Raw genomic sequence first — 20723 nt, 5'->3', positions numbered from 1 at the left:
GTGCACATTAACAATCACATTTACTCAAAAAATACAGAATCAAACCAATTGTACATACAGTGCATAGTGATTAAGACATATACTCATAGCACACGTGAAGCGTTTTTACTTAGAAGTTGCACCAAAGACTATTTAGCAGAGACTGGCCACTTCTATTAAAATTAATGGGAGAAATTAGGACACCCAACTGCAGCCAATGGTCAATGGAAGTCCAGGAAGTCCCGCCTTACAGGTAAAATCACCTTTTAGATCACCTGTCAGTCAACTTTAGAATGCGCATGCACATTAGCTGTATAAGCCAGGTAAATTTCCTTTTTTTGTTGTTGCGTAATCTGAGGTAAAGAAGCACCATTTATGATACCAGTGTTGTCAGATTTTACTGAGGATTTGAAATATTTTCTTTGATCGTAATCTTGACCAACTGTTTTGGAGATTTAGGTCTCCCCCCATTCAAGTAGATAGGAGCTGCACTGTTATGACTGGATTCCAAACATGGCCGACAATGGGCTGACTTGCTAGAAAGACTTTGGTTGCACTCGAGCGTTCGTGCGGATCCAGCGAGCAGCAGCAATCTTCTGACAGTTTAAACGGCCCGGATCATCTGCTTGTATTGTGACCACTGACTATCATGATTTGTGAATCAGAGGAACTTTTGATCCTGATCCTGAAGTTTTTTTATTCTTTCTGATAGAATACGCGCTTCAGAGGAAGATATTAGATGAGTGCTTGATGGGAAGAAAACGCTGGATTTTCATGATGTTCGTGAAATACATCTGTTTAAACGAGATATTTGCAAATGGTATATATTATACATTTTATTGATATTTGCCTTTTTATCATTAGACAAGACAGTAAAAAGTTACAGGGAACTGCTGAGGTGAGAGGTAAATAAATGAGCGCTCCACAGGATGCTGGACCTGCTCCAGTTGTGAGATTGGTTTATTACATCTGTTTAAATGAGATATGTGCATATTTGCTGGTATATGATATTAGTTTTTATTGATATTTGCCTTTTTATCATTAGACAAGACAGTTAAAAGTTAGCCAAGGAAGGCCAAGGAGTAAAAATTTGTCTTCAGTCTAGATTTAAAGATAGAGATTGAAGAGCACACATAATGTCAGGTGGATTGATTCCATAAGCGTGGAGCAGCAACTGCAAAGGCTCTGTCACATTTTAATTTAAAACGTGACCGTGGGACATAGGAGAGCTTTATTGGCAGACCTGAGAGACTTATGAGATGAATGCAAATAAATAAGGTCAGACATATAAGATGGGGCTTGTCGATTAAGAGCTTTAAAAACAATCAGCAAAATCTTGAATTTAATTTTTGTACTCGTTAACAGTCTAGCCGCTGCGTTCTGTACCATCTGCCGACATGTCAATAATAATTGGGGAAGACCAAGGTATAGAGAATTACAATAGTCCAGGATAGTTTTGGAGGGACCAAAGATAATCACCTCAGTTTTATCATTGTTGAGCTGGAGAAAGTTATTTGCCATCCAGCATTTAATATCCTCAAGACAGTCCATGATAGGCTGCAAAGAGTCTCTAGATTTTAATGGGAGGTACAGCTGAGAATCATTGGCATAGAAATGTAAAGAGATGTTATATATCCTAATGATGTTACCAAGAGGAAGCATGTACAGATTGAAGAGTAGTGGCCCCAAAATAGACCCCTGAGGAACCCCACAGGAGACAGAGACAGATGATGAAAATAACTGGCCAATAGCCACTGAGAATGTCCTGAATTTAAGATATGAATTAAACCAGAGTAGTGCTGTATCCTTAATGCCCACCCACTGTTCAAGGTGTTACAGAAGGATGTTATGATCTACCGTGTCAAATGCGGCACTAAGATACGGTAAAATCAAAACTGCATTATCACCAGAATCAACTGCAAGTAACAAATCGTTCATCACTTTTAACAAAGCTGTTTCAGTACTGTGATGAGTCGTAAAACCTGATTGAAATGGTTCAAGTACCTGAGTCGAGTTCAGAAAAGGAAGTAACTGTGACAAAACAACTTTTTCCATAGCTTTTGAAACAAATGGCAATTTTGAAATGGGACGATAATTATTCAAACACTTTGCGTCAAGATTAGGCTTTTTGAGCAATGGCTGCACAACTGCATGCTTTAAGAAAACTCCTTTATAAAGTCTTTATCTGGCTTAGGAGGCCTGTAGACCAAGACGCATAATTACGGAGTGCAAGCGGATTCTATCAGTACACATTGAGATTCAAATGTAGAAAAGTTCCCAACAGAGATTGTCCTTATTTTTAACCGGTTCCTAAAAACCATAGCCACTCCACGTCCTCTTCCAACACATCTTGGGGTGCTAATAAAGCAACAGTTTGATGGACAGAGTTCACCAAAGATGGATGACTCACCAGCTCCAGTCCATTTCTCAGTTAAAAATAAAAAATCCAAACCGCGGCAGGTGAAAAAGTCATTCAAAATAAGTCTTATTAGACACAGACCTGGCATTAACCAGGGCCATTTTTACCTGGGAATGAACGGTTTGTATCTATGATTGTCGGACAAACTTCAGTGGGCGAATGTTTTGGAGATTCGCACAGTCTCACAGGAGTGGAGTAGTCAGGTGGCTGATTCCGATCCGGGACGATGGGCAGATGATAGGCGTATGTCAAGTCCCATGTACGCCGAGCCAAGTGAAGACCATTATGTCCAGTGGGAAGTGTGATAGAGCAGGAGGAGGATTGTGCCAAAGAAACACTAACTTCTCTCCTAATCCTTACCCAGATACCTCCACAGTTTCCCCTCCTTCTTCAACGTTTTCGCTGGTAAATGATACAGCAAGGCAGCCGGCGAACACGCCATGGAGGGTGAGAGAATGTAGAGTAACAACGGTCATGCACGATGGGACAGTCTCTAGGTTGAGTCTCCAACGAACTTCTGATGTGCAATAATATTTGACGATCATAAGTCATGATAGCATCGACACAGTGAATAAACAGCAGCAGAAAAAACACAAATAAACAGAACACTGGTCGGATATTTAGAATATTTAGAAGCTGATGGGATGGGATAATTGCACATAACAATGATGCACATAACAACAAAATGAACCATGACTGGTCGTTTACATGTCTCAGTCGCTTCACAGGCAAGCAGGTGATTTTCACTGTCCTCAAGAAAAACATCAGCCAAACAGGAAAATTTATCGGCTGATGCTGATAATTAAAAAAAGTCATTCCTAGACGAGTTTTTCCCGAGTCTGTTCGACATAACAGGCCACAAGCTGGAAATCGAGCGAGCTCACAGATTTGCTGAGGGAGACAGGCCCCTATCGATTCTGGCCAGATTTCTGAGATCATCCGATAAAGATCTTGTGTTGCGCCAGGCGAGGAGCAAAGGGAAGCTTTCTTGGAAGAACCATGATATTTTCTTGTTCCCGGACTTTGCGAACTCGACAAGAGAGAAGGAATGTAAGAAACTCTTACATCGGCGAAATATCTCGTTTGCTCTGATGTTTCCAGCCAAACTGAGAATAGAAACGAAGGTCGGTCGCAAAGTATTTATATGTCCCAATCAAGCAATGTCTTTTATAGAATCAATGTCTGAGTAAACCATTGGATGTTTCTCATGTAAGTGGGTCGACTCGCTGTACTTACTCTTGAGGAAGCTGGGCAACATTTTGGGTTTTTTGCGTTGGCTCTGCTGAGCGGCTGGAGCTTGTTTTGTGAATAACACTTTTCCTTAAAGAAACTTTTGCACTGAAGTTTCCTGCCAGTTTGAGAGTGGACACTACGGATGACCGCAAAATATGTACATGCTCACACAAAGGATGTCTTTTATGAAGCCGACAGATTGTGTAAGTCATGGTATATATGTTTATACGGCCTCCGAGTGAATTGACTCGACCATCCGGGGAACCGGGATGCCAGTTTTGTTTCTTTTTGTGTTGGTTCCGCCTAATGGCTGGAGCTTGTTCTATTGAATAACACTCCTTTGGAACAGCTATGGATTAATCTGTCCGTTCTTCGTGCTTATTCTTCCTGCTGGCTGTATTTTGGTTTTAGTTTTTTTACGGGACATTGGAATGATTACGTCATCCGCTGAACTCATAAAAGTTGGCTTACGGAACACTCGTTTGTCTGTCCGAGGAATCTGATCGGTTTTATATCAGCTGGAATTTGTTTTGTGGAAGATCACACCTTTGAGACAGTTCTGTGAATGAATCTACACATTCTTTGTGTTCATTCTTCCTATTGACTGGGTTTAATTTACAAAGTATTTTCTGTTATGTAATTTTGCTTCACAAATTTGTGAGGCAAAATTGAGCAATCCGATGGCAAATTTGTCGTGGGGGCTCGTGGGCGTTCATGGACCTTTTGAGTTTAAAGGGATTGTCGCCGGTTGGTGCTTTCATGCGCGGAGTTAATGTGCACGTTTTTCTTTTTTCTGTTTGTTTTGTTTGGGGGGATGTTCGGGGTTTGATTGTTTCACTAATGGGGAATGTGGTCTGTATAATTTTGTTTTTGACACACAATTTATTTTTTCTACTATATCAAAATGTCAAATATTAATATGAGTGTACTATCTCTCTCCACATGGAATGTAAATGGGTTGGGGCACCCCATAAAAAGAAGGAAGGTTATTACTTTTCGTAAACGTAAGAAATATGATATAGTGTTTCTTCATGAAACACATCTCTCCCCGCAGGAAGCGGAAAAATTTGGGAAGATATGGGGTGGACATGTTTTCTTTAGTGCTGGCTCAAGTAAGAGCAAGGGAGTCATTATATTGGTAAATAAACATCTACAGTTCAAATGTCTCAAACAGACTAAAGATAAATTAGGAAGAGTAATTATTGTTTTAGCTGAAATTCAAGGGCAAAGGTTGATTTTGGCTAATATTTACGCACCTAACACTGATGATCAGGGCTTTTTTATAGATCTTGAAGGGATGTTGCAAGCCGCTGGCACCACTCATGATATAATATTGGGAGGAGACTTTAATCTTTTGATGGATTCAGTCCTTGATCACAGTGAATCAAAAGTGTGTAAACCCCCTAGAGCAACAGTGACACTTCACAGGATGTGTACAAATCTTGGTCTTTCGGATATTTGGAGACTTTTGAACCCATCAACTCAAATCAAATCACTTTTATTGTCACACAGCCATATACACAAGTGCAATGGTGTGTGAAATTCTTGGGTGCAGTTCCAATCAACATAGCAGTCGTGACAGTGATGAGACATATACCAATTTACAATAACATCAAATTAACACAACACAATTTAAAATCTAACATACACATAATTACACACAACACAATATACAAATAATAATATACACTGTACAGTATACAATACACACAATATAGATACACATTATTCAATAAAAAAGTATATATAGAATGTACAGTAGGTTGTATTGTTCTGTATTGACATTCAGGCTGTCGGTTGATAGTAAGTTGTTAAGAGAGAATATAATATAATAATAATATAATTTATGACAGTCCGGTGTGAGATATAAGAGTAAGAGTAATAAAGTGCAGTGCTGTTGTATTTTGATCGTGGGAGATCAAGAGTTCAAAAGTCTGATTGCTTGGGGGAAGAAGCTATCATGGAGTCGGCTGGTGCGGGTCCTGATGCTGCGATACCGCCTGCCTGATGGTAGCAGTGAGAACAGCCCATGGCTCGGGTGGCTGGAATCTCTGATGATCCTCCGAGCATTTTTCACACACCGCCTGGTATATATGTCCTGGAGGGAGGGAAGCTCACCTCCGATGATGTGTCTGGCAGTTCGCACCACCCTTTGCAGTGCTTTGCGGTTGTGGGCGGTGCTATTGCCGTACCAGGCGGAGATGCAGCCAGTCAGGATGCTCTCTACAGTGCAGGTGTAGAACTGTGTGAGGATGTGGAGGTTCATTCCAAACTTCCTCAGCAGTCTCAGGAAGAGGAGGCGCTGATGAGCCTTCTTCACAACGACTTCAGTGTGGATGGACCATGTGAGTTCCTCAGTGATGTGGACACCCAGGAACCTGAAACTGCTGACTCTCTCCACTGGTGCTCCATTGATGGTGATGGGACTGTGTTCTCTGTCTTTTCTTCTGAAGTCCACCACAAGCTCCTTTGACTTACTGACGTTGAGGGAGAGGTTGTGCTCCTGACACCAGCGTGTCAGAGTGTGCACCTCCTCTCTGTAGGCTGTTTCATTATTGTCAGTGATCAGACCTACCACCGTCGTGTCATCAGCAAACTTAATGATGGCACTGAAGCTATGTGTTGCCACACAGTCATGCGTGTACAAGGAATACAAGAGTGGGCTGAGAACACAGCCCTGTGGGGCTCCAGTGTTGAGGGTCAGTGATGAGGAGATGTTGCTGCCTATTCTAACCACCTGGCGTCTGCTTGACAGGAAGTCCAGGATCCAGCTGCACAGCGAGCTGTTTAAGCCCGGAGTTTCTCATCAAGCTTGGAGGGCACTATGGTGTTGAATGCTGAGCTGTAGTCTACAAACAACATTCTCACATAAGTGTTCTTTTTTTTCCAGGTGGGAGAGAGCAGTGTGTATTGTAGATGCAATGGCATCATCAGTGGAGCGGTTGTTGCGGTATGCAAACTGCAGTGGGTCTAGAGAGAGAGGCAGCACAGAGCAGATGTAATCTCTGATTAGTCTCTCAAAGCATTTGCTGATGATGGGGGTCAGAGCAACAGGACGCCAGTCATTTAAGCAAGTGATTTTTGATTGCTTTGGAACAGGCACAATGGTGGATGTTTTAAAGCATGTGGGGACTACAGACAAAGAGAGGGAAAGGTTGAAAATGTCCGTAAAAACACCAGCCAGCTGGTTCGCGCACGCTCTGATGACGTGGCCCGGAATGCCGTCTGGGCCCGTGGCTTTGCGGATATTCACCCATCGGAAGGATCAGGTTACATCCGCTACAGAGACAGAGAGTGAACTAACCTCTGTAGCTTCGGCCGTGAGAGCTCTCTCCGCGAGGGCAGTGTTATTTCCCTCAAAACAAGCATAAAAAGTATTTAGCTCATCCGGGAGAGAGGCAGCGGTGTTCATGGCGGAGTTTTTATTCCCTTTAAAGTCTGTGATAATGTTAATTCCCTGCCACATGCTTCTAGAGTTGGTGGTGTTAAACTGTCTCTCAATCTTGTTCCTGTACTGGCGTTTTGATGTTCTTTTTCGTAGGGAATAACTGGCATGTTTATGCTCCTCCGCGTTCCCGGAATTAAAAGCGGAGGTCCGCACATTAAGTGCCGTGCAAACATCGCTATTAATCCATGGCTTCTGGTTCAGATAGATCCATGTTGTTCTGGTCGGAACGATGTCCTCTACGCACTTTCTGATGAAACAAATTATGCTATCAGCGTAAAGCTCGATGTCATCATCAGAGGCGGACTGGAACATCTCCCAGTCCGTGTGATCAAAACAGTCCTGTAGCGTAGAGTCTGATTGATCCGACCAGCACTGGATTGTTCTGAGAGTGGGTGCTTCCTGTTTCAGTTTCTGCCTGTAAGCGGGCAGAGGCAGAATGGAAGAGTGGTCCGATTTGCCAAATGGTGGGCGGGGGAGGGATTTGTAGCCGTCCCGGAGGGGAGAGTAGCAGTGGTCCAAAACCCGGTCCCCTCGTGTGTTGAAACTAATGTGCTGGTGGTATTTTGGTGCGACTGATTTGAACACAATGAACGCGGCCTCAGTGTTCGCAGTTTCCTGCTTGCTTATAATCCCATACAGTTCCTTGAGTGCCCGGTCTGTGTCAGCTTGTGGGGGATGTACACAGCAGTGATAATGACCACTGTGAATTCCCTCGGTAGCCAGAATGGTCAACTCAGAAGCATGAGAAATTCCAGATCAGGAGAGCAGAAAGACTTGATAGAATGTACGTTGCTCTGATCACACCAGGATTTGTTGATCATAAAACATACACCACCACTTCTCCTTTTACCTGAGAGGTCTTTCGCTCTGTCCGCTCGGTGCACGGAGAACCCCCGCGGGTTCAGTGGCTGAGTCTGGAATCTCCGCAGACATCCAAGTTTCCGTAAGGCAGATAATGCAGCAGTCCCTCGTCTCTTGTTGGAAAGAGATCCGCGCTTTCGGCTCACAGAGCTTGTTATCCAGAGACTGAACATTTGCCAGTAGAATACTGGGTAGCGGGGATCGATTTGCATGGCGTCTTACTCTGATGAGAACGCCGACTCTGTTTCCCCTTTTCCTCCTGCGTTTCCGCAGCCGTGCAGCACAGACAAAGGGCTCCGCTTGCGTACTTGTAAACAGCGGGTCGGCATTGAGGAATTTGAAGTCCGGTTTACGGTGTGTAATTGCTGAACCAATGTCCAAAAGTGTTTGTTTGTCGTAGACAATAAGGCAGACAACATCCAAGACAAAAAACATAAGAATTGTAAACAAAACAAACAAAACACTACCATGTTGTGTCAGAGCTCGCAACGCAGCAGCCATACTCGGCGCCATCTTGAGTCATACCAATCCGGTAGGGACTATAAATTTTTTTCATCAGTCCATACGATTTATTCTAGAATAGATTTTTTTTTATATCCAAATCCCTCATTTCATCTGTTGTTGATTGCTCAATTGGAAACATTTTAGTCTCAGATCACGCCCTGGTGAGTTTAGAAGTGATGCCACATATAGAGAAAAAGAAATCATATAGTTGGCGCCTTAATGTATCCCTTCGGCAAAATCCTGATTTCCAACAAATGTTAAAGAGAGAAATCAATGTTTATATGGAGACCAACTGGTCCTCAGTATCTTCTGTGGGCGTGGCTTGGGAGGCACTTAAGGCGGCAAAAAATCCAAAGCACGAGAACTCGTGGAGTTGGAAGGAAATATTAAAAGTGCCGAGGCAGAGCTGAAGCGCCGTATGTCAGCTGGTGGCCTCAGAGAATTGACCAGATTGAAATATAGATATAATACTATTTTGTCACGGAAAGTGGAGTTTTGATTATTCGGGGCAAGACAGTCATACTTTGAGTCGGGTGACAAAGCAGGGAAGCTTTTGGCTAGATATATAAAGCAGAGAGAGTCTTTTTCTACCATTCCGTCAGTGAAATCTGCTGGTGGTGAAATATTTACCTCAGCCATTGATATTAATAATGCCTTTAAAGAATTATGTATTGATCTTTATAATTCCACATCTTCATCTACTGATGAAGATATTAGAAACTTTGTGGAACCATTAGATCTTCCTAAACTGACGATTGAGCAAAAAAAACTCTCTTGATTCTGAGATAACCTTGGAGGAGCTTGACGAGGTAATTAAGTCCCTACCTACTGGCAAGGCTCCGGGGCCAGATAGTTTTGCTGCAGAATTATTTAGATCCTATGCTACAGAACTGGCTCCACTTTTGTTAGAAATTTATACTGAATCATTAAAGAATGGAACGCTTCCACCAACCATGACACAAGCCCGGATCAGTCTGATTCTTAAAAAGGACAAAGATCCAAGCGAGTCTAAAAGTTACCGCCCAATCTCCCTGATCCAAATAGATGTAAAAATATTGTCAAAAATATTAACATCTCTTATACATATAGATCAGGTGGGGTTTATTTGGGGCCGTAACTCTTCTGAAAACATTAGGCGTCTCATCAGTATCATATGGTCAGTAGCGAATGATCAATCTCTGATTGCTGCCATCTCACTTGACGCCGAAAAGGCGTTTGATGTTGTAGAATGGGATTATCTTTTTAAGATTTTGGAAATGTATGGGTTCGGGAGTACATTTATTGGTTGGATTAAGTTACCTTATAAACACCCTGTAGCAGCGGTACAAACAAACTGATTAATTTCATATTATTTTACTCTGGATAGGGGTACTCGGCAGGGTTGCCCTCTTTCCCCATTATTGTTCTGTCTTGCCCTGGAACCATTAGCAGCAGCGATAAGAAAGGAGGATGATTTTCCAGGGGTGACAGCGGGAGGTGTGGCGCATAAGCTTCTGCTTTACGCAGATGATATTTTATTATTTGTCTCTGAACCTACTGGATCTATGCCTTGCCTCCACAGAATTATTAATTCCTTTTCCAAGTTCTCAGGACACAAAGTCAATTGGTCTAAATCCGAAGCTTTGGCTCTGACAGCGTACTGCCCAGAAACGGCTTTCCAGCCGGGCTCCTTCCAGCGGCCCAAACAGGGCATTAAGTATTTGGGGATTTTATTCCCAGCAAATTTGTCTGATTTAGTTAGAGTTAATTTTGACCCTTTAATAAAAAGGTTTTCGAGCGATGTGGGCAGGTGGGCTTCATTACATTTATCGATGATTGGGAAGGTTAATGATTAAAATGAATTGTATTCCAGAATTCAACTACCTGCTTCAGTTTCTCCCTGTAGATGTCCCCCTCTCTTATTTCAAGCAATTTGATAGCATAGCGAAGTCCTTTATTTGGAATGGTAAGCGCCCCAGGTTAAATTTCAATAAGTTACATAGGCCAATTGACAATGGTGGGTTAGGCCTACCCAAGATTTTATTTTATTATTATGCGTTCGGTCTTAGACATTTGGCTCATTGGTTGCTTCCACCTGAGAGAGCCTCTCCCTGGTTTTGTATTGAAAAGGAAGTTCTTACCCCTATCTCGCCACTGCAAAGCCTTTCGATCAAACTAGCCGGAGAGGTTAAGTCGCACCCCATTATTTTGCATTTGCACTCAATATGGACAAAAGTGTCCAGAGTGTTTAATTCGGATATTTATTTAAACGCAGCCTCGAGCATATGGCTGAACCCTAAACTATGTATTAATAAGTCCCCTTTTTGTTGGTCAGATTGGATTGTGAGGGGGTTAATGCACTTGGTGACCTATATGAGGGTGGAGTATTAGACCTTTTGAAAATTTGGTTCAACATTTTGGCATTCCCAGATCTCAGTTTTATAAGTATTTACAGCTTCGCCACCTACTCTGCACTATTTTTGGGAGTGGCACGCACCCCCCTAAAGCGGCAGGTGCTTTGGGAGAAGTGATTGTTGCTTTTGGAAAAGGCCATGAAGCATAAGTGTATTACTCCCTACTAATTCAGAGTCTGGGGGATGGAGCCTTGACTTCTCTCAATAGAGTATGGGAAAAAGATTTGAATTTGGTATTGGAGGATGGAGTGTGGACTAAGATTCTTAAAAATGTCAAGTCTGTATCTAGAGATGCAAGGGTTCGCCTTATGCAATTTAAGATTTTACATAGATTTTATTGGACCACCTCTAGATTATATAGGCTTGGTCTTAAAGACACACCTACTTGCTGGCGATGCCAATCAGAAGTTGGAGACACTACCCATGTCTTTTTAGGGTGTGTTAAGATACAGGAGTTTTGGTTGAGGGTTCAGAGGTATTTGTGTGATGTTTTGAACACTCAGGTTTTGCTTTGTCCCAGACTCTGTATTTTGTGTGATGGGGCGGTCATGCATTTAGGGGAAAATCACATAAAAAATTGGGTTCTGACCAGTCTCATGATCGGCAGGCAAGTAATTTTAAGGGGTTGGAAGTCAAGTGGAGCACCCTCTTTTTCAGAGTGTTGTGTGGAAATGGGGAGGGTAGCTGCATTTGAAGAGGCGGTAAGTAGAAGGCTGGGGTTTAGGGACTTATTTGTTAAAAAATGGGGCAAATATTTAGTTTTTTGGGGGGAATCTTGGGGAGGGGATGTGGAGAGTGTAGTTTAGTTTAATCGTGTATGTTTATTATTATTTTATTTATTTATTTGTGTAATATATATATAAGAGGCATCAAGAGCCACCACACACAGACGTGTCAAGGAATTTGGCTACAGTTGTTGTATTCCTCTTGTTAAGCCACTCCTGAACCACAGACAACGTCAGAGGTGTCTTACCTGGGCTAAGGAGAAGAAGAACTCGACTGCTGCCCAGTGGTCCAAAGTCCTCTTTTCAGATGAGAGCAAGTTTTGTATTTTATTTGGAAACCAAGGTCCTAGAGTCTGGAGGAAGGGTGGAGAAGCTCATAGCCCAAGTTGCTTGAAGTCCAGTGTTAAGTTTCCACAGTCTGTGATGATTTGGGGTGCAATGTCATCTGCTGGTGTTGGTCCATTGTGTTTTTTGAAAACCAAAGTCACTGCACCCGTTTACCAAGAAATTGTGGAGCACTTCATGCTTCCTTCTGCTGACCAGCTTTTTAAAGATGCTGATTTCATTTTCCAGCAGGATTTGGCACCTGCCCACACTGCCAAAAGCACCAAAAGTTGGTTAAATGACCATGGTGTTGGTGTGCTTGACTGGCCAGCAAACTCACCAGACCTGAACCCCATAGAGAATCTATGGGGTATTGTCAAGAGGAAAATGAGAAACAAGAGACCAAAAAATGCAGATGAGCTGAAGGCCACTGTCAAAGAAACCTGGGCTTCCATACCACCTCAGCAGTGCCACAAACTGATCACCTCCATGCCACGCCAAATTGAGGCAGTAATTAAAGCAAAAGGAGCCCCTACCAAGTATTGAGTACATATACAGTAAATGAACATACTTTCCAGAAGGCCAACAATTCACTAAAAATGTTTTTTTTATTGGTCTTATGATGTATTCTAATTTTTTGAGATAGCGAATTGGTGGGTTTTTGTTAAATGTGAGCCAAAATCATCACAATTAAAAGAACCAAAGACTTAAACTACTTCAGTCTGTGTGCACTGAATTTATTTAATACACGAGTTTCACAATTTGAGTTGAATTACTGAAATAAATGAACTTTTCCACGACATTCTAATTTATTGAGATGCACCTGTATATATATATATATATATATATATATATATATATATATATATATATATATATATATACTGGCGGCCAAAAGTTTGGAATAATGTACAGATTTTGCTCTTATGGAAAGAAATTGGTACTTTTATTCACCAAAGTGGCATTCAACTGATCACAATGTATAGTCAGGACATTAATAACGTGAAAAATTACTATTACAATTTGAAAAAAATGTTCAGAACTTCTTAAACTACTTCAAAGAGTTCTCATCAAAAAATCTTCCACGTGCAGCAATGACAGCTTTGCAGATCCTTGGCATTCCAGCTGTCAGTTTGTCCAGATACTCAGGTGACATTTAACCCCATGCTTCCTGTAGCACTTGCCATAGATGTGACTGTCTTGTCGGGCACTTCTCACGCATCTTACAGTCTAGCTGATCCCACAAAATCTCAATGGGGTTAAGATCCATAACACTCTTTTCCAATGATCTGTTGTCCAATGTCTGTTTCTTTGCCCACTCCAACCTTTTAATTTTTCTAAAGTGGCTTTTTCTTTGTAATTCTTCCCATAAGGCCTGCACCCCTGAGACTTCTCTTTACTGTTGTACATGAAACTGGTGTTGAGCGGGTAGAATTCAATGAAGCTGTCAGCTGAGGAAATGTGAGGTGTCTATTTCTCAAACTAGAAACTCTGATGTACTTATCCTCTTGTTTAGTTGTACATCTGGCCTTCCACATCTCTTTCTGTCCTTGTTAGAGCCAGCTGTCCTTTGTTTTTGAAGAGTGTAGTGTACACCTTTGTATGAAATCTTCATACAAAGGTGTACACTACACCTTTTTTTTGGCAGTTTCAAGCATTGTATAGTCTTCATTCCTCAAAACAATGATTGACTGATGAGTTTCTAGAGAAAGCTGTTTCTTTTTTGCCATTTTTGACCTAATATTGACCTAAAGACATGCCAGTCTATTGCATACTGTGGCAACTCAAAAACAAAGACAATGTTAAGCTTCATTTAACGAACCAAATAGCTTTCAACTGTGTTTGATATAATGGCAAGTGATTTTCTAGTATCAAATTAGCAATTTAGCATGATTACTCAAGGATAAGGTGTTGTAGTGATTGCTGCTGGAATTGGGGCCTGTCAAGATTTGATCAAATATGACTTTTTTCAAATAGTGATGATGCTGTTTTTTTACATCAGTAATGTCCTGACTATACTTTGTGATCAGTTGAATGCCACTTTGGTGAATTAAAGTACCAATTTCCTTCCGAAACAGCAAAATCTGTTTTCAAGTAAGTAAAACTCATTTTTTAACCACTCCACAGATTTCATATTAGCAAACTATAGTTTTGGCAAGTCGTTTAGGATATCTACTTTGTGCATGACACGAGTAATTTTTCCAACAATTGTTTACAGACAGATTGTTTCACTTTTAATTGACTATATCACAATTCCAGTGGGTCAGAAGTTTACATACACTAAGTTAACTGTGCCTTTAAGCAGCTTGGAAATTCCAGAAAAGTATGTCAAGCCTTTAGGCAATTAGCCAATTAGATTCTGATAGGCTAATTGGAGGTGTACCTGTGGATGTATTTTAAGGCCTACCTTCAAACTGCCTCTTTTCTTGACATCATGGGAAAATCAAAAGAAATCTGCCAAGACCTCAGAAAAAAAATTGTGGACCTCCACAAATCTGGTTCATCATTGGGAGCAATATCCAAACGCCTGAAGGTACCACATTCATCTGTACAAACAATAGTACGCAAGTATAAACGCCATCGGACCACTCAGCCATCATACCGCTCAGGAAGGAGACGCATTCTGTCTCCTAGAGATGAATGTAGTTTGGTGCGAAAAGTGCAAATCAGTCCCAGAACAACACCAAAGGACCTTGTAAAGATGCTGGAGGAAACAGGTAGACAAGTATCTATATCCATAGTAAAACGAGTCCTACATTTACATTTATGCATTTGGCAGACGCTTTTATCCAAAGCGACTTACAGTGCACTTATTACAGGGACAATTCCCCCGGAGCAACCTGGAGTTAAGTGCCTTGCTCAAGGACACAATGGTGGTGGCTGTGGGGATCGAACCAACAACCATCTGATTACCAGTTTTGTGCTTTAGCCCACTACGCCATCACCACTCTTTATGTCCTGTATCGATATAACCTAAAAGGCTGCTCAGCAAGGAAGAAGCCAATGATCCAAAACCACCATAAAAAAGTCAGACTACACTTTGCAAATGCACATGGGGACAAACATCTTACTTTCTGTAGAAATGTCCTCCGGTCTGATGAAACAAAAATTGAACAGTTTGGCCATAATGACCATAGATATGTTTGGAGGAAAAAGGGTGAGGCTTGCAAGCCGAAGAACACCATCCCAACCGTGAAGCATGGGGGTGGCAGCATCATGTTGTGGGGATGCTTTGCTGCAGGAGTGACTGGTGCACTTCACAAAATAGATGACATCATGAGGAAGGAAAATTATGTGGATATATTGAAGCAACATCTCAAGACACCAGCCAGGAAGTTAAAGCTCGGTCGCAAATGGGTCTTCCAAATGGACAGTGACCCCAAGCATACCTTAAGCAAAATGGCTTAAGGACAACAGAGTCAAGGTATTGGAGTGGCCATCACAAAGCACTGACCTCAATCTGATAGAAAATTTGTGGGCAGAACTGAAAACGTGTGTGCGAGCAAGGAGGCCTACAAACCTGACTCAGTTACACCAGTTCTGTCTGGAAGAATGGGTCAAAATTCCAGCAACTAAAATAAAAATATTTTTAAATATCCATGAATCAATGATAAATCTGATGACTGAATCAGATATATGAATCTGATGAATAATAGTTGAATCTGATAAGGTTGAATCAATTAATTTGGTAAATCATATCAGTGAATCTGATCAATGAATATGATGAATCAATAGGCCAGACGCTGACTAAAAATGAACATTCCAGTTATAATTAATTAAATAATAAGATAATTATAATTTTTTCACTTTTGTACAATAGAACATACATCATTTACACTATCAGATCATTGTATAATAGTTTGGTCAGTAATTATTTGAGGCAAATAATTATTTTGGGGGTCATCTTGTAACTCTCTCTTTGTCTTGTGTAACTTAGGCCGCCCTGGAGGCACAAAAGCGTCGATCTGAAAATGAGAAGAACCGACTGGCCCTCAGTACAAACGGGGATGTTCCTCGTCACCGCATGACCAAAGCTGGTGGCTGGCTGCCACAATCCGACACCCTGCACACTCGCTCTGAACTGGACGACCCTCTACTACAACAGATTGATAACATCGAGTCATTCTTACAGCAGGCACGCTCTGCAAACCGTACCGATGAGGTAGCCATGCTAGAGGAGAACCTACGGCAACTCCAGGACGAGTTTGATGCCCAGCAGACCAGCCGAGCTATCAAGCTTTCACAGAAGCTGGCTGAGGAGACAGACCTACAGCAGAGACAGATCGAACATCTACAGCAAAGAGAGCTTGAGAACAAAGCCCATATGAGAACTTCCTCTATGGATTTCAGAGACCGAGGAAATGTTCAGAAACGACAAGAGGAGGAAGGTGATTTGGAAGAACATTTGATTGCAAGCCCTGGGTCTATAACTCATTCTGTGAAGTCTTTCCCATGTCTGCTAGAAAACTCTCCACCCTTGGAGAGGCAAAGAGACGAACATACACCAACCCCACCATCAAAAAACCCCTTTGATGAGGAAGAGCCAAGCAACTCCTTGAACAAAGAGTTTCGGAGGGAACATAATCAGGCAGCCAATGGAAAGAAAGGGTACAACCCTTTTGAAGAAGATGATGAAACTGAGGATCCAGACACAGGTAAGACATCTGGAAATCCTTTTGAAGATGAGGATGATGATGAAGATAAAGGTAACCCTTTTAAAGAGGGTTCAAATGAGACTCCGGCTGCCTCAAGTAATCCGTTCGATGAAGACGATGAGGTCTCTGCAATGGACGATATGATTGAGGAAGAGCTACTGCTACAACAGATAGATAATATCCGGGCATATATCTTTGACGCCAAGCTAAGTGGACGCCCTGATGAAGTAGAACTTTTGTCTGAGAACCTGCGGGAGCTGCAACGCACGCTACAAGAGCAGAAACGAAAGAAATAGTGACGGCCATGAACCCTTTTTTATATCTCATATGGCTTTTCTCAGTTATAAACAGGCCACTTCTGCTAAAGTGCACTAGACAATGATGTCAAAAAGCAAATTTGAGGTTTGTGCGCAAGAACGTTTCAGTAGGGAAGCTGAAACGCATGGAATCACAATAGAATGTAACTTCACAATTCAGTTGCATCAAATAGGTCGCTTTGAAATTTAATCAGTTGTTATCAGTTACAAACATAGACTACTATTGCACTAGACAAAAATATGTCATAATGCAAATTTAAGGTTCCTGCACAAAATTCAGTAGGTGAGCAAAGTGAGTGTTAGCATTGCTAATTATTCAAATTGTTAGATGTATGCGATCAAACCAAGTGTTATTTGCAAATAACAGGGTCCTTTTTTTATTGAAAGTGGTTAAAATGTGTGGTAAAGCTTTTACCATTCAACAAAGTCAGTATTTGATGCACATACTGTAGCTTCTGTGAGATTTTGTTAGCAAAACACTAAAGCAATGTTGTAAAAACAGTGAGTCTGGCATGATTGCACACCTGTTGCTTTCAATTGTTCTACTATCACTAGATGGAAAACCTGATGTCCAGCGTTTCTTACGTGGAATTTTTTTTGGCCAAATCTGCAATGCTAATTCCAGTGTTTATTGATGTGATTTCAAATTCTCTTGAGTCTAATTTGTGTGTACATATAATGCAGTTACAAGTGGCACTGATTTCCATTGTGAATAGATAAAGACTGAAAATTATTTGATTTAGAATCTCTACACATACATGCTCTATGGAAACTCACAATTGTTCTTCAAAGGGACAGTTCACCAAAAAATGAAAATTGTCTTTTCTCACCCTCGTGTCATTCCAAACTGACTTCTGTAAAACAGAAAAGATGAAGTCAGGCGAAAGTTTAAGACTGACATCCATTTACTCTCAGTGCATCTTTTTCCCATACAATGAAATTGAAGTCACTAACATTCTCGATAGCACTTTATAATGCTACGTTACAAAGTATTTGTAAAGCATTTGTGGTTGCACTTTATTTTACAGTACGTGTACTTTCAGTTTACTTACAGTGTACTTACCCAAGAAAGTAAGAAAGAGTAATGTTAGGTAACTAAATATACTTAATATGGGTTAAGGATAGGTTTAGGGTTAGTACCTAGTAATTACTGTAGTTGTTGTAATGATATAGTGCGTAAATGTAGAATAGTACTGTAAAATAAAGTGGTACCACATTTGTTTATAGTTTATTCTTTATTCATAAATCATTGTTCCTACATTGTTAATATACTTCTAGAGTATATACAAATAGTATGGTATTCATTTATAGGTCTTGTGCCAAACGATTTATTAGTGTTTAATAAGTTGATATATAAGCAGTTTGATAATGTTTTTTTTATCCTTAGGAAACAACTTGATAATCGTACATAACTAATGTATTTCAGTTGATGCAAACAGTGGAATAGAAGTGTTAATGAGAATATTTAGAGGGCATAAATCAGTAATTAATGAAGGATTTATACATTTACATATGTTATGAATTTGGCATATTAATGCTTAGTGTGTTTAACTGTTTTTGTAACACTATTAAAGTAATTACATAAGTGTATTTCCAATCCTTATATGATTTCTGTATTAACTATGAATTTATGCCATAAAGTGCTCATAAACACTTTTGTACAGGTGTGCATCGGCTAAAATACACAAGTTAGGCACGATGAACAATTTGTTTACTACTAGGGATGAAAAAGCATTAACAAACTGCTTAAAATGAACTTATTAAATGTTAATAAATAGTTTGCTACACTGAACATTACATACTATTCGCATGTAGCCAAATAATGTTTTAAAAATATTAAGAAGAAATATATATAATTTATATTTAAAATTACATTTATAATTTTACTTTAAACTAATGATACCATGTATTTACGAGGGTAAATAAATGACTATTTTGTTTTTAGGTAAATGACCCCTTTCAAGTTTTCATAATTGCTGGTTTTCTTCAGTCTTATTCTCAATAACACATAATGTCACATGCATGTTTCACTAACACTTGGATTATTGCTGAACACTAAGCCAGTTCTGCACTTGTATGGTTGACCATAGTGCTTTGTGTCATTATAATTAACAGAGTAAAATATTTGTAACATTAACAGCCTGTAAGCTGTTGGCTAATGTTGTTAGTTTACACTGAGCAACATCAGGTATCATCAATGCAACACTAATAAAACCGATGTCATCAGAACATGGTCACAAACCAGTGTTCTTTAGATTTATTTGACAAAATAACATTAATAAAGTCACATCCAAACATCACACAGTCTTCGGTTCTTAATTATCAGATCCTGCAGTGAGTTTGGCTCTGTATTTCCCAGTCATTTCTTTGGGACAGGGCACAAGACCAGGATGAGGCACCTGACCCTCCACTTTACTTGTACACTCCCGCAGGAAATACTTCTTGGAGTTCTCAAACCCTGCTAACTTTGGGCCCATCTTAGCCAGAGCCTCGGCTTCAAGAATGTTACTGTGAAAAGATTCAAGAAGAGGATTTATTCAGTCTTTATTAGATCATAGATGAGCAGTGGGCAATTCTCAAACATTGTATAACTAGGACGACATAGACAGACCAGTTTTGGGTTGACATATAGTTGCACTTTTCTACTTAGATCTTTGGATAAAATCTAAAGTATAGCAGCATCATTACAGCACTGTGTTCAATAGGACACAACGGGTTTACAGGTAAAGCAACTTCATTTTTTTTTTATCTGTTTTTGACTTTTATGTAACAGCCTTTCATGTTTAAGTGAGATGTACTACAGAAATGCTTGACACTGTATTTTAAGTGAAATTATTACTGTTGTAAAAATGTGTTTTTACTCTTGTAGTCTATAAGCAATGACTTAAAAATGTACCTACATATCAGTTATGAAAATAGAAAATTAGAGGTCGACCAATAGTGGTGGGAAAGGATGATAACAGATGAATTGGCCAACCGTTTTAAAATGGATTTGTTGAATCAGTATAGTTCTTACTATGCCAAACAAAGACATAGAGGCAACAAGAGTCCAAAATGAATGAAATCCTAACTGCAGTTTATTGTGCAGCCAAAATCCTGATAGAAATCAGAACAAAATGAAGATTTGGTGCATAATGAGGGATGTTTAACTTTGAACAAGAGCGAAATACACCTGGGCCTTTTATTTTGAAGTGTGCTTCCAGTTCACACAAATACACAAGAAAACGTCATGGTTACTTCTGTAATCTCCATTCCCTGATGGAGGGAACGAGACGTTGTGTCAATGTAGTGACACTAGGGGTCACTCTTGGGAGCCTGAGACACCTCTGGTCTTTGATAAAAAGCCAGTGAAAATTGGCGAGTGGTATTTGCATGCCACTCCACCGGACATACGGGTGTAAAAGGAGCTGGTATGCAACCACTCATTCAGGTTTTATGCTGAGGAGCCGAGACAAGGTCCGGTCATTTCAGCAGGTAGTTCAGCGTTGTGGCAGGAGGGACACAACGTCTCGTTCCTTCCATCGGGGAACGGAGGTTACACAAGTAACCATGACGTTCCCTATCTGTCACTCACTCGACGTTATGTCGATGTAGTGACACTAGGGGTCCCCATACGAAATGCCACAACTGTCTGAACTGTGTTACGTGAACTGGCGGTGTGTGACGGGCAGACCACTGTGTGCTTCGTAGCCAGCACACCAGGTCGACACGTAACCTCCCCCTTGGGCTCTGCCCAAAGAAGACGCAGTTTGCCAACAGGGAAATGAATTAGCGGAAGATATACATCGCATGGGGTTTGCCTTACAGGGAACCGCCACATGCGGAGCACCTACCCCAGAACAGGACTCTTAGTTAGCAAGTGTAC

The 20723-nt window shown here is 40.7% G+C and overlaps 1 protein-coding gene across 2 annotated transcripts in view; it reads left to right on the top strand.

The window, feature by feature from the left end:
* Positions 1-19158, top strand: part of LOC127415177 (rabenosyn-5-like) — a 47527-nt gene extending 28369 nt beyond the window's left edge. For both annotated transcript variants that reach the window (XM_051653798.1, XM_051653799.1), the window contains exon 12: positions 15824-19158. In XM_051653798.1, coding sequence (XP_051509758.1) covers positions 15824-16837 — 1014 coding nt within the window. In that variant the 3' untranslated portion in view covers positions 16838-19158. The remainder of the gene's footprint in view (positions 1-15823) is intronic.
* Positions 19159-20723: the final 1565 nt, after the last annotated feature.

This window comes from Myxocyprinus asiaticus, chromosome 24 (genome assembly GCF_019703515.2).
Source record: "Myxocyprinus asiaticus isolate MX2 ecotype Aquarium Trade chromosome 24, UBuf_Myxa_2, whole genome shotgun sequence".
NCBI classification, from domain to species: domain Eukaryota; kingdom Metazoa; phylum Chordata; class Actinopteri; order Cypriniformes; family Catostomidae; genus Myxocyprinus; species Myxocyprinus asiaticus.
Note: the sequence above shows the minus strand (reverse complement) of the source record. Positions and strands in the feature narration are given on the sequence as shown.